The sequence below is a fragment of the Carlito syrichta genome, unplaced genomic scaffold (genome assembly GCF_000164805.1).
Source record: "Carlito syrichta isolate Samal-C Ts95f unplaced genomic scaffold, Tarsius_syrichta-2.0.1 Scaffold316302, whole genome shotgun sequence".
Classification (NCBI taxonomy): Eukaryota; Metazoa; Chordata; class Mammalia; order Primates; family Tarsiidae; genus Carlito; species Carlito syrichta.
In genome coordinates this window covers 1664482-1691363 of record NW_007260398.1, presented here as the reverse complement: position 1 = coordinate 1691363, position 26882 = coordinate 1664482, and the positions used below count along the sequence as shown (strand labels likewise).

At 38.9% G+C, this 26882-nt stretch overlaps 2 protein-coding genes across 2 annotated transcripts in view; one reads left to right on the top strand and one right to left on the bottom strand.

The window, feature by feature from the left end:
• Positions 1-7905, bottom strand: part of GRAP2 (GRB2-related adaptor protein 2) — a 73449-nt gene extending 65544 nt beyond the window's left edge. The window contains exon 1 of the mRNA XM_008074108.1: positions 7659-7905. The gene's annotated coding sequence lies outside the window, so the exon portion shown is untranslated. The remainder of the gene's footprint in view (positions 1-7658) is intronic.
• A 12966-nt stretch (positions 7906-20871) lies between these two features.
• The window catches only part of ENTHD1 (ENTH domain containing 1), a 127700-nt gene continuing 121689 nt past the window's right edge, over positions 20872-26882 (top strand). Inside the window, exon 1 of the mRNA XM_008074124.1 lies at positions 20872-21386. Coding sequence (XP_008072315.1) covers positions 21038-21386 — 349 coding nt within the window. The 5' untranslated portion in view covers positions 20872-21037. The remainder of the gene's footprint in view (positions 21387-26882) is intronic.

Genomic DNA, 26882 nt, shown 5'->3' with positions numbered 1-26882 from the left:
AATCTACTCACCTCAGCCTCCCAAAGCGCGGGATTACAGGCTGAGTCACCGAGCCCGGCTGGGTTATAATTTGAAAGGTTTTGGTGCTAAATTCTGGCAAACATTAGCAAAATTACATCGAGCAAGTCACTTGGACTCTTCAAACTTTGCTTTTTCCACCCTGCAAAATGAGAGGTAAAATCTGGGGTCGCTCTACTTCAAAGATCACAGATAGATCAAACAAAATAATGAAAACTCTTTTTAAAGCTCTATCAGAATCAATGTAAAAATCACTCTAGATAAAGGAAATTTTTCCTGTTGCGGACATATGGATGGACAGCAGCAGATCCATGAACCATGAGAAATTCTGTGCACAATTGTGTGAGAATGAGTGCTAGGGACAGCTACTGTCTCCCTTCCCATCTCCCCAGAGAAGTTTTATTTTATTTTATTTTTTTGAGTTGGAGTCTCACTCTGTCACCCAGACTGGAGTGCAGTAGCCGCTCCCGGTCACTGCAGCCTCGACCTGCTGGGCTCCGACTATCCTTCCGCCTCAGCCTTCCGAGTAGCCGGAATTACAGGCGCATGCTACCACGCCCGGCTAATTTTTTGATTTATTGTAGAGATGAGGTCTCGCCAAGTTGCCCAGGCGGGTCTCGAACCCGCGGGCTCAGGCAATCCACTCAGCTCAGCTTCCCAAATGTGCGGGATTATAGGCTGAGCCACCGAGCCCGGGGACTTACCAATTTATTTTTCCTTATTTTTAGAGCAAATCTACCTGGGGGAGTAACGCCTTTTCAGCTGTCTGCTTCCTATTTTGTTCTATAAAGGACTGAAATCTATGACTTATAAAATGATGAATAGTAATTTCAAATTACAGACCAACCAGGTTCTTTCCCCCTACTTTGTACTTCTTTTGTAATATTTCCCAGTAATCAGAAAGATTTTCTTTAAAATCATAGTTAACAAGAAAGCTATCTACTTATTATTTACTGAGTTCCTACTGAGTTCTCAGCAGTTTGTTTCTACTATTTTCCCACAAAGCACTAGACAAAAGACACAAATCATAAACCATTTGTAGGCCGACACATTAAGCCTGTGATTCTAGAAGGCTGAGGGGTATGGAGAAAAACAAATGAAAAAGTATTATTCATGACCAATTGATCAATTAGGCTGCTTTTCATTAAAAAACATAAAAGGGCAGAACCAATTCAGCAATGATTGTGTTAGAAATGCAAGAAAACATTATTAATGCTGGAGTTTTTCTCATTTATTTTTAGTTCTCTTTAGAAAATTACACTTGAGAGCTTTCTGTAATGGCAATTTAAGGAATGGATAAGATGGCCCAGCAGTGGAACCCTTTTGTAATGCTAATGAAGAGACATAGACTGATACCTAGTTTGTACTGATTTTTCTTTCTCTTTTCTTTTTTTTGAGTCAAGGTCTCACTCTGTTGCCCAGGCTGGATACAGTGACATGCTGTGACTCACTGAAGCTTCGACCTCTTTCTGCCTCAGTTTCCTGGGTAGCTGGGACTACAGGCATGCACCACCATGCCCAACCTTTTTTTTTTTTTTTCTTTTGGTAGAGATGAGGTCTCACTATGTTGCCTAGGCTGGTCTCAAACTCCTGGCTCAAGTAATCCTCCTGCCTTGGCCTCTCAAAGTGCTGGCATTACAGGTGTGAGCCACCATGCCTGGCTTGTGTCACTTTTTCTGAACAGAGTTCTATATTTCAGAAGCCATAGACTGACTTATGGGATACCTGAGTATATGAGATAACTAACCAGGGATATTACCCACTAACAAGAGTCATCCATCGTTCCCATAAGGAAATCCACTGTGGTCTTTTATAAATCTGACAATGGCTTATACTCTTGTGTTTTAGAGGTAAAATCTTATATCGTACAGGAATGTGAAAAAATGAGAGAAATTTTTTTCCCTCCTAATTATATCAAAATATCAACTTCTGTCTCTAGGGTCTGAGGTCTCATAACTTCCCTCCTGTATTGTTCCTTTCAGGGATTTTTTTTTTCTTCCTATTCTTTCATAGCTCTCCTACTCTTTTCAGTTCCAAGTATTTTATGTTTAAGCTTTCTTGTACAGAGCCTTAAGCTATGGAAATGTGGTAAGTGTACTTATTTATGCTTAGTAGAATGCTATTCTTATTCAGATGAATGGAACCTAAAATGCATTTTGGTAGCAATCTCCCAGATTTTCAGTAACTTCAAATCTGGGTGTGTGTGGGTTACTGTTGCTGATTTCCATTCAGTTTCATTTGTGTTATTCCTCATTACATGTACCAGTCTCCCGAGAGAATTAGACTGCCTGGGTTCAAATCCTGGCTCTACCATATACTAGTTAAATGACCATGTGCAAGGCACTTAACCTCTCTGTACCTAAGTTTCCTTATTTGTGAAAGAAGGATAATATTAGCATTTTCTAAATGACGCCATCAGAGGTAAGTGAGTTCGGCCAATGCAGTGGCTCAAGCCAGTAATCCAAGCCCTTTGAGAGGTCAAGGTGGAAGAGTTGCTTGAGCCCAGCAGTATGAGACCAGCCTGGGCAACATAGTGAGACCTTGTCTCTACAAAATAAACAAATAAGTAAATAAAGACTTAGCCGGGCATGGTAGTGTGTGCCTGTAGTCCCAGCTACTCAGGAGCCTGACATGGAAGAATCGCCTGAGCCCAGGAGGTCAAGGCTCCAATGAGCTGTGATCAGTCTGGGTGACAGTGAGACCTTGACTCGAAAAAATAAAAATAAAAAATAAAAAAGTAAATGCATTAATACTTGAAAGTATTAGAACAATGCTTGGCCAATAATAATAGTAGACAATGTTTTAGGAATTTTACATGTACAAATTATTCCATCTTCAAAGCAATCCCATGAGATAAGTACCGTTATCAGTTAAGAAATTGAAGCACAGAAAGACTGAATAACTTATCTCAGTTCACTCAGTAAGTGAAGGACTGGGCTCAAACCCAGATTTTTTGGCTCCACAGCAATACTCAGTATTTGTTGCCCATTATTATCATTATCACGTGAACTTATGCACTTAAAAAATATTTCCAGCTGCTGCTGATAATGATGAATTTGTAGATCTAATCTATCTGCAAAATGTATTAAATATATATATAGACAGCTGGGCAAAGTGGCTCATGCCTGTAATCCCAACACTTTGGGAGGCTGAGGTGAGAGGATTACCTGATTCCAGGAGTTCAAGACCATCCCTGGGAGGTCAACATGACAAGACCTCATCTCTACAAAAAAAAAGAAATTAGCAAGGTGTGATGGCACAAGCCTGTAGTTCCAGCTACTTGGAAGGCTGAGTTGGAAGAATTGCCTGAGCTCAGAAGGTTAAGGCTGCAGTAGCCGCGATCACACTACTGCACTCCAGCCTGAGCAACACAGTGAGACTTCGACTCAAAAAAAAAAAAAGATGCTCAATGAAATCATCAATTCAGGCAAGAATTGTCACCTAAAATCACTGGGTGGCAATTACTCCTTCAGGCTACTTGCTAATTGCAAAGAGAAGAAAAGTGTCTTTACAATGAGAGATCCTCAGAGCAAGATCACTATCTAGAGTCATGATCCAACTTGGCATCACGAATGGTGGAACAACCTGGCATTATGTACTACCTGATAAGATGCGATTTGGAGCACCCAGTGGCACCTTGTAAAAAATGTTCAATCAAAATCTAATCACGCTTTTAAAATTTTATTTATTTATTTATTTTTAAGAGACAGAGTCTTGTTCTGTCACCCAAGCTCACGTGGTCATAGCTCACTATAATCTTGAACTCCTGAGCTGGAGAGACAGATCCTGCTGCCTCAGCCTCCTGAGTAGCTAGAACTATAGGCGCACACCACCACACCTGACTAATTTAAACTTTTTTTTTTAATAGAGACAAGATCTTGCTCCAACTCCAAACCTCAAGTCATCCTCCCAACTCAGTTTCTCAAAGTGTTGGGATTACAAGCATGAGCCATGTGCCCGGCCTAATCATGTTTTTAGTCCTAGTGTGGAGTTTACAGGAAATAAAGGGAGTAGACAAACAAATTAACCATGAGGCAATAACAACTTCAAAACATGAGACATTCTACAAGATAATTGACCCAATCTTTTTTTTTAAAAAAATCCAGTGCTGAATATAAAGACATAAATCTCAACTGAAAAATATGTTTTCATTTTTAAAAATTAGATTCTATTTTTTAATCATATAGAAAATGTTTGGAGGACAGATGGGGAAGGTTAAATGTGGACTAGATATTAGATATTAGGAATTATTGTTCTTTTTAGGCATAATGATATTGTGGCTATATAGGAGAATGTCCTTATTCTTAGATATGAAAAGTTTCTTTTAATTCTCTAAAATGTTTGTAAGTGAATATTTAAAAAGAAAATATCCTTTAAAAGTTATTTACCGAATTCTTTTTTTTTTTTTGAGTTGGAGTTTCACTCTGTCACCTAGACTGGAGTGCAGTGGCATGCTCCCGGCCACCGCAGCCTTGACCTGCTGGGCTCCGGCGATCCTTCCACCTCAGCCTTCCAAGTAGCTGGAACTACAGGCGCGCACTACCACGCCCGGCTAATTTTTTTTTGGATTTATTGTAGAGATAAGGTCTCGCCACATTGCCCAGGCAGGTCTCGAACCCGCAGGCTCAGGCAATCCATTCACCCTAGCCTCCCAAAGCGCAGGATTACAGGCTGAGCCACCAAGCCCGGTTTACTGAATTTTTTTTTTTTGAGTTGGAGTCTCACTCTGTCACCCAAACTGGAGTGCAGTGGCCACTCCCGGCCACCGCAGCCTCGACCTGCTGGGCTCCAGCGATCCTTCCGCCTCAGCCTTCCAAGTAGTTGGAATTACAGGTGCACGCTACCACACCCGGCTAATTTTTTGACTTATTGTAGAGATGAGGTCTCACCTGCCCAGGTGGGTCTTGAACCTGTGGGCTCAGGCAATCCACTCACCTCAGCCTCCCAAAGGCACGGGATTACAGGCTGAGCCACCGAGCCTGGCTTACTGAATTCTTATTGGCTCAATTTATTAAAACTAATATTGGCTCACACCAATAATCCCAGCAATTTGGGAGACCGAGGAGAGAGGATTGCCTGAGCTGACAGGTTCGAGACCAGCCTGGGCAACTTGGCATCTCTACAATAAATAAAAAAATTAGCCAGGTGTGGTGGTGCACGCCTGTAGTCCCAGTTGGAAGGCTGAGGCAGAAAGATCGCCGAGCCTAGCAGTTTAAGGCTGTGGTGGCCGTGAGTGTACCACTGCACTCCAGCCTAGGTGACAGAGTGAGACTACAACTCAAACAAACAACAACCTAATATTATCATTATTGAAGAGAACTCAAGGCTTATTGTGGCACCTGGTACATAGTAATTGCTCAATGAATGTTTATGAAATGGTTATTTATTAAACAAGGCTATGCTTTCTTGAGAATTGTCAAGTGGCAAGAAAAAAAAAGGCTGGGACTCACAAGACTGTTATTCCTTTACGGATCAAGATATGTTGGGCAAATATTTCATAAGGACAAAATGGGCACCAATCAATCCTACCCTTTGATTCTAACAACTAAGCTCATGAAGATTCTTGAACAAGGTTTGAATTAGTTTTATGGGGGCACAAAAAATTAAGAATCTATCCGTAGGATTGATTCAGCAGCAATTGTTACTTATTTAAGAACTTCTGAAGGAATCACACTTAATGACACATTTTTGAACAATTGCACTTTTCTTGATCCAGGAAAAGAGGGCAAGTTCTACTCAAGTTTAGGCATGAATGCTATAAATCATCAAAACTAGTGGGTGTTATTCTCTAGGAATCAATAAATGTGTTGAAACTGGAATCATTTTCAGCTCTTCCAGAAGGCAATGGTACTAAAAGAGATAGCTTCAGGCAGTAAGCAAGATACATTTTGTATAAGAGGTGGGAAGAAAATGAGCAAGGTTCAAAGAAATAATTAATAATGATATCATCTTGCATTTTCATAGTGCCCGTTTCCTAAGGCATTTCATATCTATGTTAACTCACTTATTCTTACAATATCCCCATGAGGTTGACATAGAACAATTGAAATAAAAAAAGAAAAGGGATTTTCATCAGGGCCTAAGATGTGGAAGACACTTAAAAGGATATTATATTAGCAACAGAGATATTTCTTCATATTGAACAGATAGATCATTTCCTTCGCCCTCTGCTTCAGTAAAGTCATTTTTAAAAAGACAAAATCTATTACAATTTGGAGAGAATAAGATTTCACTTGACTACATGGGAGACACTCTAGGTTCAATCTAAAAAGGTAGTTTTATTCAATAGTATAGGGCTACCTCTCTTTTACAAAACAAAACCAGAAAAGTTCTCAAAAAGAGTACAAATCAGAATTTTTAAAACTTTGAAACTTAGATGTACTTAGGCAGTTCTCTGTTTACTTAGTGATCTTTATTTAATAGTAGATGCTTTTATAATAGATCACTCTAAAATTATTTTATAAAGTTTTGTATACAATACAGAGTTGTTAAAGGAGAGTAACTCATACTAAGTGTTCTTCCTGAAACCAAAAATAAGAAAAGGGACTCACTAAAGAATTCAACAGTTTATGATAAATGCAGTTGCATAGAACAAGACTCTTCGACTAAAGTTTCCTATCCTCAGATAATATAACATGAAATTTTTCCCACTGAATTTTTAGATCTTAAACATTTTCCCTCTTAATTTATCTAGGGATGTATATTTTCAATCATGTGCAAGTTAAGTTATATATACTTTATTAACAAGACCTAATTATGTAAACATAATAACTTTTTTGACAATCCTTGTCATGGAAATATGATAATTATTAAGTTAGTGAAGACTTTGGTAGGTGTGTTCAACCCTCATGTTCAGAAACAGTTGGGACAAATAACACGAAGAGACTGTCTTTAGCCTGGTTGCCAAAACTAGAGACAATCAGAGGGATATAGCCTAACTAAGAATAGAGACCCACAGACTGATAATATCTTCCCAAAATATTTCAACGTAAAGTTTTCTTTTTGTAAAGAAGCCCAAACTGATGTTCTTTGTAAAGGTAACAAAAAATGCTAACAGAACTAGAAACTTGAGCAGAGAGAGAGAAATTCTGATCTCAGAGTGCTGTGCCCGTGTTCATTCATTGCTGCTCAGCCCTCCATCCTCCCAGCATCCAATTTGGATTAAATGTTGACTATGGCAAAATGGGATCTGTGACCCCAAGATCTACAGTCTTTTCCTGAGATGGCTCTGAGGCCAATTAGTAGCGTTCTTGTATTGTGAACCAAGTAAGGAATGAGTCTCCTCCCAGTTCATTTGATAGAAGTTGAATCATCCACACAAGCATTGTCACAGCTAAATATTTAGAGTTTAAGCTAATGAGAGTAAAATGTATTTTTTTTTTTAGTTGGAGTCTCACTCTGTCGCCCAGACTGGAGTGCAGTGGCCGCGGGCTCAGGCAATCCACTCACCTCGGCCTCCCAAAGCGCTGGGATTACAGGCTGAGCCACCGAGCCCGGCTGAGAGTAAAATATTAAGAGCAATATTTAAAGAGCCCAAGAAACTCATTTTAATTAGATTTGACTCATAGAGAATAATCTGCAAATTACAACATTGTTCAAGGTTTCTAAAGTATGTGTACTGACATTGTATAATGACATACCTTTTGGAAGAGAAGAGGTTGAGTTTATGTCTTGGCCTTGACACAGTTATTAGAATCCTCTGTTGCAAGAAGGAAGATGAATTCAAATATCAAAATGACTGCACTTCAGAATATAGGTCCACCATGTGCTGTCTTCCCACTACCACACTGAAAGAAGGGTGCAAGTTTACATATCCATTAATAGTGCCTACTCCCTACCTCTTACTCCCTCCTCCAAACTACCCCAAGTCAGCCCTGCAGTCAGTAGGCAAACCACACAGGAACTAGCACATACGGGCTAGCACAAGGCTTCAGAGAGTTGGGCGTGAGCCTTAGATTATGTGGTTTTGTTTTCTTGCTGCCAGAGTTAAACTAAAATGCAGGAGGTTCACTGAAACACTTTTGCTTCTTTATGCTTAGTTTCAGTTTTAACAATATCCCCCTGAACACTTAAGTTCACATAAGAAAATTTTGAATCCATCAGATAGATATGATCCATCAGCAAGCTGATCTTAAGGTAAACCCTCATTTTCTTTCAGTATATTCATGCACCCAGAGTAACATCAGGGTTTCTTGAGGGGAACTTATGTATTTAGACTGCGATCACTCACAATGTTAAAATTCCAGGGAAAGATGCTTTATTAGTGTACTCGGCCTATAATACTATTCTTAGCCCATAATATTACTCTTGACAAAGAAAGAAGAAATGCCCTGAGCTGGGAAGAGATCTAACCTCAGGTTTGCCACAGTCTAGTGTGAGTTGGGACCGGTTTCTTAGATTTCTGGGACTTTGCTTTCTCTTGAGCAGGTTGGATGGAAGGCTTTCAGGGCTTTAATAGATTTTTCACAGACCTTCCTTGAGTGTTGTTCCTTTAACTACTTTTAACTCTTACCTTCAACTTTAAAACTCACCCTTCCTGGGGATGGGGAAACACCTCTTATCAACAGGGTGTCTGAATGAAACGTAATTGTACACCTAACCCTTAACTGTACCCCACAAAACCATAATAAAAATATTGATAAAAAATAAATTAATAAAAAAAAGATATATAATCATAAAAAACAAAAACAAAAAACTCACCCTTCACCTGATACCAACTGCAACTTGTGAGGCCGCTTCCTTTTTCTTTGCTCTTGCTAGAAAATGGATTGTCAACTTAGCATATTTTGCAGAAAATTACAGACACTGCTACTTACTAAGTGGCACCATTCAGAGTTTGGGAACTGGACGTAAGATGAGAAGGAAAATGTTGGCTCACTGAGATGTTCCTAGTATTAATCCCTGAAATCCCAAGAAGGAGGGTGTCATTTAAGACTTGATTTAGAGTCCTAAAATTTAAACATATTCTGCAGTGTGAAATGGCATGGTGTAGCCAGGCGTGGTGGCTCATGCCTGTAATCCCAGCATTTTGGGAGGCTGAGGCGAGAGGATTGTCTGAGCCCACAGGTTCGAGATCATCCTGGTCAACATAGCGCGACTTCATCTCTACAATAAATTTAAAAAAGAACCTGGGCATGGTAGCACATGCCTGTAGTTCCAGCTACTTGGAAGGCTGAAGCAGAAGGATCGCCTGAGCCCAGCAGGTCAAGGCTGTGGTGGTGTGGCACTACACTCCAGACTAAAAAAAAAGGAAAAAAGAGAGAAAAGAAATGACATCCTTTTCTATCTCTTTGGTCCTGTTATCTAAACCTTGCTCAAAAATTTAATTTTTTAAAAACCTTTTTATTTATATATTTTTTTCTTTCTCTTTTTCTCAACCTCCTGAGCTCAGGTGATCCTTTTGTTTCAACCTCCCCAGTAATAGGGACTACAGACTCATGCCACCACACCTGGTTAATTTTTTTTTTTTTTTTGTAGAGATGAGGTCTTGCTATGTTGCCTAGGCTGGCCTCAAACAATTCTCTTGCCTCAGTCTCCCAAAGTGCTGGTATTACAGGTGTGAGCCACCATACCTGGCCTCAACATTTTCATTGAAATATAAGAGAAGAATCTGGTATAGAATCAGCAGGGTACTTTGATCATGGAAAGTGCTTAGTAAATATTTGTCAGATGAGTTAAAGGAATTAATTTGCTACTTACTCCTAACTACTTAAAAATGGGCTTCCTTTTTATTAATGCAAGGTTGTCAAATTCCTGAAAATCTAAGTTATATCTGAATAGGTTCCCCATTGTTTTCACATGTTATAAAGACAAATGTTTAAAAAAACCAGCATGTTTATGATTTTTAAACAATGACATCTCAACGTTGGCCTCAGAGTTCTTCAGTTTGCATGGTCTAAGGGCCTACTTGGACACAATCGTTACACTGAACAGCTCCATTGCCAAGTTCAAACACTGAAATCCTTTGGCCATGGTTCTTATTCTTCAATACCTCCCAAGTTAGCAGTTTTGAAGTGGTCAAACAGTGGGTCCCTAAAATTCCATGGCTGGGAAGTAGGAGAGAAGGGAAAATGTTGAATTGTGTTATACTGAAAGTATCTGGGTCTCCTCAGCTTGTATCCTAATAAGGAAGCTACTTTTTCATAGGGTATGAACCCCCAGGGAGCAGAATATAATTCCTCTGCTTGTAAACACCATGCAGAGTATAGAACAGGAAAAAAAAAATCTCAAAGAGAAGTAATTTTGGCAGTAAGTAATGATTGACAGACATATTATAGAGTACACTGGGAGGGAAGCAAAGCCACTTTAGTGGTTTATTTTGTAACAGCTCTGTAATTGAACAAGTGCAAAGACAGAGCCCAAGAACAAAGACCCAATATGAGAATGCTAGCCAGCATTTCTGTCCTCACTATCGTGAGATATTCAGAAAAACAGCGCAAGATTAGGAGGATTCAGTAATATGTGAAATCTCGACTTATCCACAATGGAAAAATTTTCTTTTACTATCAGACTTGTTTAAAAATTTTTAGCAACTCCTTTTGAGGGGCAATGTGTTAATATCTGAACTTTTTGTACATAATTATACTTAGTTTAACTTTATGTAAAATGTGTACTTCTTATTCAATAATATGGATTCAGACATTCTCTTTTCATTCACTCAATAAAGTTTGAATATCTACTCATGTTAGGCCTGCTCTAGGTGCTAGGACTTGTCAGTGAACAAAATATTGTCTCCGTCCTCCTGGATCTGATGTTCTGATAAAGGAAGAAACAGCAAATACGTTAGATTGTTGCATTGTCATGGAGAAAAAGTAAATGGTGCAAGAGCCATAGGAAGTGTAGCCGAGACGGGAGTTGTGATTTTATGTGGGGAGATCAAAGACATCTGAGCAAAGTCCAGAACAATGTGAAGGAGCTAGCCTGATGGATATTGGAGGCTGTAGCTTTTCCAACTATAAGGACTAGCAGGTACAAAGCCTTAAGGTGCAAGTATGTTTGACACAGTGTGTGAAGTGGAAAAGAGTCAAGATAGAGTTAGGGAGGGAGTAAAAAATGTCAGTCTTTGCTGCCCATAGCAAGACCTTTGGATTTTACTCTGGGTAAGATGGGAGCCAATGGAAGATTTTCAGCTGGGGAGTGATGTGATCTGACTTGCATTTTAAATTTTAAAAGAATAGCTCTGACTGCTGTGTTGAAATTAGATTGTAGGAGAGCAAGAACAGAAGCAGGGAGACCAGTCCAGTTCTGAACTGGACCCAAGATGAGAAGGGAAATGTTGGCTCACTGGGATGTTCCTAGTATTAATCCCTGAAATCCCAAGAAGGAGGGTGTCATTTAAGACTTGATATAGAGTCCTAAAATTTAAACTTATTCTGCAGTGTGAAATGGCATCCCAGCCAGGTGTGGTGGCTCATGCCGTAATCCCAGCATTTTGGGAGGCAGAGGTGAGAGGATTGCCTGAGCCCACGGGTTCCAGATCAGCCTGAACAACATGGCAAGACCTTATCTCTACAAGAAATTTAAAAAGTAGTTGGGTGTGGTGGCACACGCTTGTAGTTTCAACTTCTTGGAAGGCTGAAGCAGAAGGATCGCCTGAGCCCAGCAGGTTGCTGCAATAGTCTAGAAAAGAGATGGTGATGGCTTAGAATATGGTGATGGAGGTGGTGGGAAGTGGTTGAATTCTGAATATACAGGGTAATCTCACAGTCTAGAAAAATATGTTATTTTATTGTGTATTGGAATGTAGTATCAAAAAATCATTTATTATCTAGGTTTAGTAGCCACCCTATATTTCTTTCTTTCTTTCTTTCTTTCTTTCTTTTTTGAGTTGGAGTCTCACTCTGTCACCCAGACTGGATTGCAGTGGCATGCTACCAGCAACTGCAGCCTCGACCTGCTGGGCTCCGGCAATCCTTCCCCCTCAGCCTTCCAAGTAGCTGGAACTACAGCCACCATGCCTGACTTGAGCTTAGAATTTTATAAAACTGAACAAAGTTTGCTTCCTGTGATTTCCTGTGATTTCCACTTTTTCTCATTTCCTTGTCTCATTTCTTCACAGTTCTGTGACCTCTCAACTTTGAAGGGGGGTCTGTTCTCCAACCTCTTATCTTCTGTATCTATATTCATTCCCTAGGTGGTGTTATCCCCAGTCTTATATCTGTAAACACTCTTCAGTACTCTCAAGGTATCATCTTCAGTCCTAATTTATCCTTACCTCCAAGCCTGTATATCTAACTACCTTGACCTCCCCACTGGTATATCCCACAGAAATTTCAAATTCAACATGTCCAAAATTAACCTCATGGTCTTGTCTTCTAAACCTGCTCTGTCACAGTGTCTCCTGTCTCAATAAATGACATTTCCTTGCTTCTAGTTTCTCAGGAACATGAACCTTGAAGTTATCTTTGACTCCTCTCTTTGTTTCTCATACCTTACATCACATCCATCAGCTTACCCTTGAAATACAGGGTGGCAGCTGGGCTTGGTGGCTCAACCTGTAATCCCAGTACTTTGAGAGGTTGAGGTGAGTGGATTGCCTGAGCCCGCGGATTCGAGACCCCCCTGGGCAACTTGGCGAGACCTCATCTCTACAATAAAATAAAAAATTAGCTGGTTCCAGGCACCTGTGGTTCCAGCTACTTTAAAGGCTGAGCCCAGCAGGTTGACGCTGCGGTGGCCGTGAGTGTGCCACTGCATTCTAGCCTGAGCGACAGAGTGGGACTCCTGCTCAAAAAACAAAACAAAACAAAACAAAACAAAACAACATGATTTTAAAAACCCTCTAAGTTCAAAAAATTAAAGAAAAGAAAGTCAAGCAAGTTATTATCATAGAACAATATTTGTATTTGGTAGATGCTACAGTTTTGTAACTAAATTCTGCCCCCAAATGGAAGAAAGCAGATAAGAAGGACCCCTTACATAATGTCACTTTAATGGGATTAACTCCACTAGGTTGGTACCACCACACTTTTGTCAAGTCTAACTAATGCCCTCCCTGCTACTGGCCTTTCCACCTGGATTGGAACTGTAGTCTTGGATCTTACCCCATCTCCTATTTCCATCTGCTTCCTCAGTCACCTTCTGTGTGAGAGTACTCTCAAGTCTGTGAACCTAGCCCTCTCCTTTGTTCCAGTTCTTTCTACTAATAATTGTTTCCTGGAGTTGTCACCTAGTTGCCCCCAGGCTCCTCACATTCAAAATTTCCAAAACAGAATTTGCCATTTTTGCTGCCAAACCTGCTCTTCAGACAATGTTCATCACCTCAGTGAACAGCAATAGCCATTTACATAGTCACTCAAAAAGGAAACTTGAGAGTCACTGTAGACTCTTCCTTCTCCCTCACTCCCACATATATTTGAAGTCAAGTCCCGTAACTTCTACACTTTAACATTGTGTGTATAAAAGTATATGTGTAAAAGGAGAGTGAGTTGAATGGAGTTACATGCCATGCCCATTACTTCTGCTTTAGTTATGGCCTCCATCACTTATTGCCAGAACTATCATAATATTCTGTTCTGCTTCCAATCTATTTTTTGGACACATAGAGATTCACTTGAAAAAGAGAAAATGAATAAACGTAAAAAGAAAAAAATTGGAATCTCTGACCTTCTCAAAATATAACAGGTAGACTTGTGAATGAGACTGTCGATGGAGGTCAAAATCAAGGACCAAAGATTGGTCCTTAGAGTAGGGGAAAGAGCACAGAATTTGTCACAGGAGATTTGGGTTCAAGTTTCAGCTAAATTTCTTGCTAGTTAAATATTTCCTATGAACTCAGCTCAAGCTATCTCCTCCAGCAAGCCTTCCCTAACAGTAGATTTAGACAAGTCTCCTTTTTGCTCCCTTAACATTCTATGCCCACTTATATTAAAGCAATTTATACTTGCTGATTTAGTCCTGTTTCCTCTGTTAAACTATAACTTCTTGAATTCTCATGCTCAGCATAGTGCCTGGAACATAGCATGTGCTCAATAATGTAGAATGAATGCAGATTCCTCAAACTCAGCTTGCTCATCTGTAAAATGGGATAACATACCTACTTTTCAGTATTCCTCTGAAATTTCCACAAGTTATGTATATAAAAATCTTCATAAATGGGAATTCAGTGTATAGCATACTTGTTGTTTGCCCCCACACTACTTTAAAGAATAAAGTCCAAATACCTTTGCATAGCATTAAAGGCTCTGAACAATCTATTTTCCAAGCCACTTTTGAAATTTCCCTCTGGCTACCACTCCCATTGTTCTATAGTATAGCCAATTAAACAATATTTCAAACTCACCAGCTTCTTTCATACCTCCTATCATTTTGTGTTGTACTTACCTATCTCATTGTCGGTATCAATAATGTAGGCCATTATTATTATTATGACTTAGGTAGTAGGAACTAGAAACAAATGTTTCTTTTGTCTACTAAGCACTCCTAAGTCTTTTCCCTCCCATCTTATTCAATATTTTACTTGCCCACCAACCTGCTTTAAAACATGGATTTTATTATCTTTTCAATGCCTACTGGATAAAATTACCCAGTAGTGAAGACAAGGTTCTTCATGATCTGACTTCCCTCTGCCACTTCATCTCCCTGTGCTGTTCCACTAACACAGCCTTTGCCACAGCTGTAGTTAACTACAGTACATGTAGTTTTGCCAAGATAATAGGCTCTTTCAGCTTTCATGCCTTTACACATGATGTGTCCTTTGCCTCTAATGTCTTCTTCCACTTTATCTAGTGAACTCCCTGTCATCTTTGAAGATTCAGATGTAAACTCTGCTGTGAAACCTACCCTTAACTACTCCTTGGCAGAATTAGAAGCTCTCTTCTCTCTTAGTATGCTATACATACCTTGTCACAATCTTCTGTGATGGTGCCTGTCACCTCCACTTGCCTGTAACTGTATTCAGCATACGGCTGTGTTTTATCTCAGGGTGTTTATTGCTTGGCACAAAGTGGGAGCTCACTGAAGATCAGCTGAATAGATCAGCAACTACCTGTCAGTGGTACCTGAGGCCATCTGTCATTGAAAGTACTCCATCACTGCCCATCACTTACACTGCTCTTCATTTCCAGGCTTCTATTACATTCTTTGTCCTTTGAGGTGGCAATCAGGTGCTGATGGTGTTTCTAGTCAGTTAAAATTACATTAGTAACTGGTGCACATTTATTCTTCGGAAGGAGGATTAGGGCACTGCCCTAGTTGTGAAATGAATCGTTCCACTTGACATCCTCCAGCTGGGGCATTTTAACCACCTGTACCCATCCTCCTTGAGGCGCTGAAAGGAGTGAGCACCCGGGAACCGGAAGTGAGGAAGCGGAAGTGGAGCGTGGCGCTTAGGCCTGGTTTGAGGAGAGAGAATCGCCAGGGCATAGGGGGTTTGAATTTGAGCGGGAAAAGGCCCCTGCACGGCGGCTGGACCTTCCTCTAGGGTAATAACCTCTGCTCTGGAGTGGTGATGGGGAAGCGGGGGGTCTAGAACTCTCAGCTGCCATCCCACCTCCTCTTTCCTGTCAGCACCATCTGGGTCTGGGTGGGGGTGGGAGGGCGACGACGCCAGCACTGGCACCGTCTGTGAGAGGGAAGGTCCCTGCTGTGTGACGCCATCACTCCTTCTGGAAGCTTCCCGGCTGCCCAGCCTTTCTTTCTGTAGTAAACTGTGCGTTCTCTGAGGATAGTCGCTGGCCTGATTCTCTGTGTGACCCAGCTACTGGCAAGGGGCATGCCTGTTACGCATTGGTCATTCTCAAATGGTAGTGGAATGAATGAAGTGGATGCCAAGGAAAGACTGTCTACACCCTCCATTTAAAAAATTCTTTCCTAAGCATCTCGTTTCTTCCTTCCCACAGCCCTATCTGGTTATTATTCCTTATGCTGCAGATGAGGGAATTGAGGCTCAGAGAAGTTGTTAGGCCTTAGTTAGAAAATATCAAAGCCAAAACCCATGGCTTTGAATCCTATTTAAAGTAGAGAGACAGGCTGGGGTTGGTGGCTCAGGCCTGGGGGGCCGAGGCAGGAAGATTGCTTGTGCCCAGGAGCTTGAGACCAGCCTGGGCAACACAGTGAGACCCTCGTCTCTATTTAAAACAAATAAATAAAGTAGAGAGATGAGGCATGCGAATGTCCAGGTGTGAGCACATCGTGAACATTCAATAAAGAGTAACCACTTAATCCAGGGGGTGAGGACTGTATCTTGTGCACCTGTTTTTCACTCTGCTTCCTAGACTGGATCCTGCCACCTGGTGAACTCTCAAAGTTATTGGTTGAATGGATTAATGAACATTCAGGTGGGAGTCAGAAGGTTAGTCTCTCTGCCTCTTGCAGTGTTCTTTCCATCAAAACTGTAACACCTCCTAATGCTATGGTATTTGCTATAATCATTCTCCTATAAGTCGTGCCGGGAGCTTATTTCCTCCTGAGTCAAGCTCATGCATGTAGGCAGAACCTGTACAAACACTATAACTGCTCTCTCCTTATAGCACCGCTCTAATGCATCTTTCCAGAGATGGCTCTGGGCACTCAGTCTCTTAGATGCTATTGTCATTATTGTCCTAAGTCTTTGGGTAGAGTCATCTCAGCTTCTCAGTCCTTTATTCTCAATTCTGAAATCCAGAAATCTTTGAAAATATTTCCCCCCTAACTCATTTTCAAAAATTTTGAACATTTCCCCCCACCAACTCATTTGGTGGTTAAAAAAAAGCAAACAAACAAAAAACAAAAACAAAAAAAACTGGCCTAAAATGAAGTAGGCCATTTACAGTATTTTTTTTTTTTTTGAGTTGGAGTCTCACTCTGTTGTCCAGACTGGAGTGCAGTGGCCGCTCCCAGCCACCACAGCCTTGACCTGCTGGGCTCCGGCGATCCTTCCGCCTCAGCCTTCCAAGTGGCTGGAACTACAGGCACGCACTACCATGCCCGGCTAATTTTTGATTTATCGTAGAGATGAGGTGTCGTCAAGTTGCCCATGCGGGTCTCGAACCCGCGGGCTCAGGCAATCCACTTATCTCAGCCTCCCAAAGTGCTGGGATTATAGGCTGAGCCACCGAGCCTGGCTCATTTACAGTATTTATTTCAAATATTTACATGTTTTTCTTGCAGACATGTTAATGTGTTTGATTGTTCAGATCAGTCCCACCCCTTGCTGTGTCATTTAATATATGGTATAAGCACAGCACTACTCTTCAAAAATCTAAAAATAAAAAGCTGAATTCCACAATTCAACTGGCCTCAAAGGATTTGATTAAGAGTTTGTGGACTGGTTTAATGTCATCTGATAATTCATATGGTTTCCTATTATAATTCAGGTAAAATGGGGGGAAGGAAATAGCATTGTGGAAGTAGGCAGATCTAAAAAGAAAACTGAGACCTTTTCTACCTCATCATTTGTTTGCTTTGGAATTATTTAAGGGAGAATCTCCTTAACTAAATGGTAAGTTTTTTTAAAATGTGGGGATCATGTTTTATATTTCTCCACAAAGCTGTATATATGGTTGGTACTCAGTAAATATTTGTTGGTTGATTTGAAAACATTTGTTCAACACTCTAGAATTTTATTTGACAATTACAAGAGTTAGATTTTATTTTTATTTATTTATTTATAGTTTTTAGAAAGCAGGAATTATAGAGAGGACAGAGAAGCTCCCACAGTGGGAGGGGACCCGAAAGGGTTGCCCCGATTTTATTTTTAAAATGTCATGTTTATAATTGTAAAGCTGTAGAGTCAATGCAGGTCTGTCCCAAAGTAGGGTATTTGGTCATCCACTCAACACGTGTTTTTTGAGTGCCTACTATTGCTAGATTCCTATTAGGCATTGGATTGTAGTGGTAAATAAGATGGTCAGGGCCCCTGCCCTCAAGGACTCTAGTTTGGTGGTGAAGAGAGGCATTGAGCAAATGACAAATACATTAGTACTCATTGTTATAAGTGCCATGAGGGAAACGGACTGGATGCTGAACAGAGTGTAATGGGGAAACCTAGTAGTAGTTAGCAAGGTCACTGAAGAGCTCTCAGATTTGTGACATGAAATACCTTACTTCTTCCCTCTATTTCTAAATATTATAGTGATTTGGGTGGCCAAACAAGAGAGGTTTAGATGGGGAAATTTACCCTCTTGTGCACTAATCTTGTCTCTGATGTCATATCATTATAATTACAATTCAAAGTTATTGATGGTATGAGTAAACAGCCTTTGCATGAACTCAGGTCTCTAAAACACATAATAAACCAACATATAACTGACAACTAACACCATTTAATTGAGCTCCTTGTTAATCTGAAAAGACATCAATAGTAGAATGGTGTGTTATATATTCTATGTTCATGTCACAAAGTTCAAGTTATTGTACTTTAGTAAGTGATATTAATTCATTTATCCAGACTTTTTTCTTTGTGGTTTTTCTAATGATTGGAAGTGTATTTAATTTTGTTATGATGTTAAGTACATTCATTTTAAACTACATTGGATTAGAAGGCTATTATTTTGATATTTTCCTGGAGCAGAAAATTCATTTAAGAAAACATTAAAAATCTTTTTTTTTTTTTTTTGATTTGGAGTCTCACTCTGTTACCCAGACTGGAGTGCAGTGGCCACTCCCGGTCACTGCAGCCTTGACATGCTGGGCTCCGGCGATCCTTCCGCCTCAGCCTTCCAAGCAGCTGGAACTACAGGCACGCACTACCATGCCTGGCTAATATTTGATTTATTGTAGAGATGAGGTCTTGCAAAGTTGCCCAGGCAGGTCTCGAACCCGAGGGCTCAGGAAAAATCTTTTTTAAAATGCAGGTTAAAGAATATAGGAAATCCTAAAAATCAGACTGCGCCTCCAAATATAGTGGCTATCCGAGAAGGAAAAAAGTATTTTAAAATGTTTTTTGTTATAGACAGACTCTCACTATGTTGCTCAGGCTGCTCTTGAACTCCTGGCCTCAAGCAATCCTTCTGCCTCAGTCTCCTGAGTCTTTGGGATTACAGGTGTGAATCAGCATGCCTGACTAAAAGATTTTAACACTTGTTGTTAAATTTCAGTAAGTTATGATTCTAATGGATTTTTTAAAAATAGACTTGTAAGGAAACAAATCAATATTTATTGCTCTAAGGCAATGTCACAGTGCATCTCTGCACTGAGTGAGTTTGGTAGAGAAAAAAAGGACAATAGGAAAAGAAAACTCTCATGATTGAAAATTTTAATAGCTTATTGAAACATTATAAATCAGATTTTTGCTGCAGGAAGGAGTTAGATATAAGTGTCTGTATTTCAATTATCATAATATTATAAGAAAGAGATTGGCAGTAGAGGGAAACTGCCAGGGGAGGAGATGTGAGATTGGCAATTGAGGGAAACTGCCAGGGGAGGGAGGGGCACACCTCATCAACAAGGGTACCTGCATAATGAATATTTGCATACCTAACCCTGAATTGTACCCCACATCTTTAAAATAAAAAAATTAAATTAGATTAAAAATAAATAAATTTTTTTAAAAAGTGTATTTGAAGTGCAAACAAAAGAAATCAGAAAGCTGTAGAATTATAACTTCTCTTTTTCTTCCTAGGGTTAATTATAGTCTCTTTCTGATAAATCTTAATTAAGCCAATACATTTTCTGTCTTACTTATTTAAGAGTACATTGTATTTTTTACCAAAAAAGGTTAATTATCTCCTCTTATTTTTTTAAGAAGTGATAGTTCATTTAGAATGCTTCTGAAAATTTATGTCTTCCTGTAATATACACAAAAATTAATCAAGTCTGAGCTAGTTAGCTGAGAAGGTCAAGGAGGGGAAACAAAACTAAAAATAACAAACACATTTGTTATGGATTTTAACTTTTTTGTTTTCTTTTGTATATCTGCAGTTATTCTAGTAAAACCTGGTTATGGTTTATCTAGCCTTCATTGGGTCTGGATGCTCATCAGGGCTTGAAATCAATTGGTGGCCATCAGTGGTGAATCACTAGGGAAGTTGCAAACTAACTCACCCACCTTAATAAAAAGTAATGAGAAAGAGAAAGGGGATAGTTTCATATAAACTGTGAATTGATAATTCACAAGCATCATGTAAATATTCAGACCTGTATACCCCTTTTAAGTTTTAATGTATTTTTTGTATCAACCTAAATGGCCACTCTTTGTGTATACTTGTTTTGAGATCTGACAGACACATGTTGGTCACTCCAGGTATTAGAGATATTCTTATAAGATTTGAATCTTACTATTAACACTGTCTAATCCTAAACTCGTACTTTTTTTGAATGCAATTAGAGTAAATTTAACTCAAGAGAGTAATTCCATCGAGTTTATAAGTCTTGTTTGGACTAAAATAGTGGTTTTAAGGTACCATGAGTTAGCTGTAGAGTCCACTGAAGTGCAACTATTTGTCTTCATAGATAGACTCTCCTTTTAGAAAGCAGACCATGTTTAGAACTGATTCTAATGACTTGGGAGTTCTAAAAAGAATATAATCATATGGTCATCTGGTGGTTCTGAGATTCAGTTTTTACTCCCATTTTAATTCCTTTCAGGACATGTTATTTTTAGATATGACAATATATATCTAAGAGATGTCAGAGTACAAGTTCCATTTTCCACACTAACTTGTCCACTGTCCCTGTAATGCTTTATGGTAATTATATTTCTGGCAAAAGAAATTGAATGATATTTTCTGCAGGAACTTTTTGGACTAGAAAGACCACTTATATTTCTTTAAATAATATGGCCAATTTTTTATGAGGATTTTTCTGTACCCATCCTAGGAACATTTTAGCTGATTTAAGTGAGGGGCTGATTTAGATTTTTCTAGACCTAGATTTTTCAGACTGACTTGGTTTTCTACAGACATTCAGAAAAATGTTTAACTTACAAATTTTTTGCTTTCCTTGCAGGAAAGTGATACTTTATCACCGTGGAGATTAATCATTTGTATATGGGAGCAGCAGAACTGGGGACCAATTACCTGTCAAGAGTTTTATAAACCAATCACAAAATTGCCATTACATTGCTCTCATCCTCCACTTCGCGGTCAAACTTGTCTTACCGATGGCATTCAGGAGGCAAGTGAAAAACTTTGTGAAAAATTACTCAGATGCTGAAATAAAAGTCAGGGAAGCAACTTCTAACGACCCTTGGGGTCCCTCTAGTTCTTTGATGTTAGATATCAGTGACTTGACTTTCAACACAATTTCCCTCTCAGAGATTATGAATATGCTATGGCAGAGACTCAGTGACCATGGAAAGAACTGGCGCCATGTTTATAAATCCCTTACACTAATGGATTATCTCATCAAGAATGGATCAAAGAAAGTTATTCAGCATTGCAGAGAGGGGTTTTGCAACCTTTACACACTAAAAGATTTTCAACACATAGATGAAGCTGGAAAAGATCAAGGTAACTGGGTTCAGTGGCATGAATGTATAATTCCAGCCACTTGGGAGGCTGAGGTGGGAAGATTGCTTGACCTAGGAGTTCAAGGCTGTAGTTTGCGGTGATTGCACCTGTGAATAGCCACTGTGCTCTAGCATGGGCATCATAGCAAGACCTCATCTCTCATGTCTATTTTTTTTTTAACTGGATAAAGATCTAACCAAGAAAGAGAACTACAGGTCAATAAATTTTTAAAAAGTTTATACAGTGTGCCAATAAAGATTAGGAGTTTGGGGGAGGGGAGATCATTTAAAACCAGGAACTGGGGAAGAGTTGTTCTTAAAATGTATTAGTCATCTTTTCTCTGGGACAGTTATAATTTCCAGTTTAATTCTCTATGTTAAAACTTCAGTGCCTTAGAGAACAGTATTTTTTTCCAAAAGGATGTGTAAAACTAACACACTTAGGTTCTTAATAAAATGATACCTCATAGAAAACAAATAAAGTGAATAAAACAGGAGGCATGGCAATTTGGCATAATAATGTCACTGTAATTTATAATTATAATTAACCTAGAACTTAGTCATAAGCTAAGGAAGTGCTTCCAAAGACTATGGAATCTTCAAGCACTATCTAGATGGAAGTATATGAATACAAGAATTTAGGTCATAAAGTAATTCTTTTTGGAGTGGAAGAGGAGATGAAGTAGAGAAAGGATGTGTAGAATTCTGAGATGATTCAGGAGTGCCTGATATCCTACAATGGTAAGAGGATCAGCCTTTTCTCTCCAGCTACTGTGAAATTATAATTTGTGTTTAAAGTGAATAGTTATAAATCATGAGAAGGAAGATAAAACTCAGTGCAGTCTCTCTGTTAAGCATGCATTTTTAAAATAGAACTTTTTAAAAAGGGTAGTTTTAGGTTTACAGAAAAATTATGCAGAAAGTATAGAGTTCCTACATACCCCTTCCCACCCACACATTTTGTCTCCTATTAACAACTCTTGCATTAGTGTGGTACATTTGTTACAATTGAACAAATATTGACATATTACTATTAACTAAAGTTTCTGTTTTACATTAGGATTCATTCTTTGTGTTGTATAGTTCTATGGGTTTTAAAAAAGGTATAGTCATGTGTCCATCATTCCAGTATCACACAGAATAGTTTCATTGCCCTAAAAATGCCCTGTGCTCCACCTGTTCATTCTTTTTCTCCTCCCTTTGAATCCCAGGAAACCACTGGTCTTTTTAGTGTGTCTATAATTTTGCCTTTTCCAGATGTCATAAAGTTGGAATCATAAAGTGTGTAGCTTTTTCAGACTGGTTTCTTTCACTTAGCAATATGCATTTAAGATTCCTCCATGTCTTTTCATAGCTCGAGAGCTCATTTCTTTTTTTTCTTCACTTTTTAAAAAACAGTTTTATTGAAATATAATTCACATACCATACAATTCACTCAAAGTGTACAATTATATGGTTTTTGATATATTACATTATACTTTTAAAAAATTGTGACAATATGTATTACATAAAATTTGCCTAAGTGTACAATTCATTAGCATTAAGTACATTCTCAATGTTGTGCAACCATTACTAATATCTATTTCCAAAACTTTTTCTTCACCCCAAACAGAAACTCTATAACCATTAAACAGCTACCCATTCCCACTCGACCAGACCCCTAATCTACTTTCTATCTCTAAATTTGCTTGTTCTAGGTACCTCATGTAAATGGAATCACACAGTATTTGTTATTTTGCATCTGGCTTATTTTACTTTCCCTAATGGCTTCAAGGTTTATCCATATTGTCAGATGTATCAGAACTTTATTCCTTTCATGGCTGAATAAATTTTATTGTATTCACATTTTTAAACATTTATTCATCTGTTGATGGACTCTTGGGCTGTTTCTATTTTAGCTATTGTGAATAGTGCTCTGATAAACACGGGAATACACGTATTATTTCAAGTCCTGACTTTCAGTTTATTTGGGTATATACTTAGGAGTGGAATTGTTGGATCATATGGTAATTCAGTGTTTAGTTTTATGAGGATCTCTAAACTTTTTCACAGTGGCTACACCACTTTACATTCCCACCAGCCATATAACAGAGTTCCAATTTTTCTATATCCTTGTCAACACTTGTTATTATCTTTTTTGTTGTTGTTGATTATAGCTATCCTACTGATTGTGGTTTTGATTTACATTTCCCTAAAGACTAATGATATTGAAAATATTTTCATCTCTTCACTGACAATTTGTATGTTGTCTTGAAGAAATGTCTATTCAAATCCTTTGCCGATTATTATTATTTTTATTATTTTTGAGTTGGAGTCTCACTTTGTCACCCAGACTGGAGTGCAGTGACTGCTCCCGGCCACCGCAGCCTTGACCTGCTGGGCTCCGGCAATCCTTCTGCCTCAGCCTTCCAAGTAGCTGGAACTATAGGCACACGCTACTACGCCTGGCTAATTTTTGATTTATTGTAGAGATGAGGTCTCGCCAAGTTTCCCAGGTGGGTCTCGAACCCACGGGCTCAGGCAATCCACTCACCTCGGCCTCCCAAAGCGCTGGGATTACAGACTGAGCCACCGAGCCCGGCCCCTTTGCCGATTATTAACAGGTTTTTTACTTTATTGTTGAGTTTTAAAAGTTCTTTATGTATCCTGAACACAAGACCTTTATCAGAAAGATGATTTGCAAGTATCTTCTTCCATTCTCTAGATTCTTTTTTACTTCCTTCGAGATGTCCATAGATGCGCCAAAGTTTTAAATTTTGATGAAGTATAATTTATTTTTTCCTTGATTACTTATGCTTTAGATGTCATATATAAGAAACCATTGTCAAATCCAAGTTCATGAAGATTTATATCTGTCTTTTATTCTAAGAGTTGTATGGTTTTAGGTCTTAACATTTTAGATCTTGGATCCATTTTGAGTTCTTTTGTATACATGGTGTGAGGTCCAACTTCATTCTTTTGCATGTGGATATGCAGTTATCCTGTTACTGTTTGTTGAGAAGACAGTTTATCCTCATTAAGTTATATTTGCACCCTTGTAAAAATCAATCAACCATAGATCTGTGGGTTTATTTCTGTACTCTCAATTGTTTCATTGAGCTATATATATCAATTCTTATGCCAGTACCACATTATTTTGATTACTATGGCTTTGTAGTAAGTTTTGAAATCAAGAAGTATGGGTTCTCCACCTTTGTTCTTTCTCAATTCTGTTTTGGCTATTCTTGGTCCCTTACACTTCCATGTGAAGTTTAGCATCAGCCTGTCAATTATCTGTTAAGAAGGCAGCAGCTAGGGTTGAGTGTGGTGACTCATACCTGTAATCCCAGCACTCTGGGAGGCTGAGGTGGGAGAATTGCTTGAGCCCAGGAGTTTGAGATTAGCCTAGGCAACGTAGCAAGACCTTGTCTCTACAAAAAATGCAAAAATTAGCCAGGTGTGGGTAGCATGTGCCTACAATCCCAGCTATTTGGGAAGCTGAGGTGGGAGGCTCACCTAAGCTCAAGAACTTGAGATTGTAGTGAGCCAGGATTGTGCCAACCTGGGTAATAGAGTGAGACCCTGTCTCAAAAAAAAAAAGGAGAAGAAGGCAGTGAGATTGCATTGAATCTTGATTCAGTTGACCAATTTGGAGAATATTATCATTTTAATAATACCAATTTCTCCAATCCATAAACACAGGGTGTCTTTTTACTTAGATCTTTTAAAATTTCTTCAATAGTGCTGTGTAGCTTTTAGTGTAAAGTCTTGCAATTCTTAAAGTTATTTTTAAGTTTTTTTTTTTGATGCTATAGTAAATTGAGTTGTTTTTTAAATTGAGTTTTCAGATTGTTTATTGCTGGTAGATGGAAATATAACTGGTCAACTGATTTTGCTACTTTGCTGAACTACCTTCTTAGATGTAATAGTTTTTTATTTTGTAGATTCCTTGGGATTTACTATATACTAGATCATGTCATGTACAAATAGAGTTTTGCTTTTTCTTGTCTAATCTGGATGCCTTCTATTTCTATTTCTTGCCTAATTGTCCTGGCTAGAAGTATGAGAGTAGATATCCTAGCTTGTTCCTACTTTCAAGAGGAAAACTTTCAGTTACTAAGTATGTTACCTGTGAATTTTTCATTGATGCTCTTTATCAGGTTGAGGAAATTATCTTCTATTCCTAGTTTGTTGAGTGTTTTTAATCATGAAAGGATGTTGATTTTTTTATGCTCTGTTGTCCAGGCTATAGTGCAGTGGCATGATCATAGCTCACTGCAACCTTGAACTCCTGGGCTCAAGTGAGCCTCCCACTTCTGTCTCTTGAATAGCTAGGACTGCAGGTGTGCGCCACCTTGCCCAGCTAATTTATTTTTATTTTGTAGAGATGGGGTCTCATTATGTTGTCCAGGCTGGGATGTTGAGTTTTGTCAAATGCTTCTTCTGCATCTATTGAGATGATCATGTGGGTTTTAGAAATCTCTCTTAGTTTATGTAATATGATTTATTACATTGATTGATTTTTCACATGTGAACCAACCTTGCATTCCTAGCATAAATCCCACCTGGTCATGGTATGTATCCTATTTTTTAAGTGTTTATTTTAGGTCAGATTTGAAGCTTAATGATGAAATTGGAAAAATCTTTATGAGTTTTGATCATGCTGTACTGCTTAACCCAGAAATTGTAAAGGCATCAACTTCCATGAGGATTAAATTTATTAAAAATTAAAATAAAATACTCATTAAAAATTTGCCTCCCCAAGTGTTAGGTTAAAAAGTCACATTTTTTTTCTTATAATTTACAGAGCAGCTATTTTATCACTATACTGTACTATAAATTATGATGATTTTATAAAGTGGAGAGGATAGCCTCCTGCCCTAAAGAGCTCTTATGAGCTATTTTTTGAAAGAAAATAGATAAGGATAAAATTATAAATATACAGACAAACCTATTTATGCATTTATACCTTTTATATGTACAAGTTTTGGTATGTTTGGATATGTTTAAATTGACTACCATAAAGGTCTTTCAGATTCCATAACAGTTGATCTTAGAGTCAATAAAGTAAGTACATGTGGACCATACTAGACGTTATGAATACTTTTTTTTTTTTTTTTTTTTTTGAGTTGGAGTCTCACTCTGTCTGGAGTGCAGTGGCCGCTTCCGGCCACCGCAGCCTCGACTTGCGGGACTCCGGCGATCCTTTTGCCTCAGCCTTCCAAGTAGCCGGAATTACAGGCATGCGCTACCACGCCCGGCTGATTTTTTGATTTATTGTAGAGATGAGGTCTCGCTGCCCAGGCAGGTCTCGAACCCGCGGGCTCAGGCAATCCACTCACCTCAGCCTCCCAAAGGCGCGGGATTACAGGCTGAGCCACCGAGCCCGGCTATGAATACTCTTGATTATTATTAACACCAAAAGAGGCTGGGCACAGTGGCTCATGCCTATAGTTTCAGCACTTTGGGAGGCCGAGGCAGGAGGATTGCTTGAGTTCAGGAGTTCAAGATCAGCCTG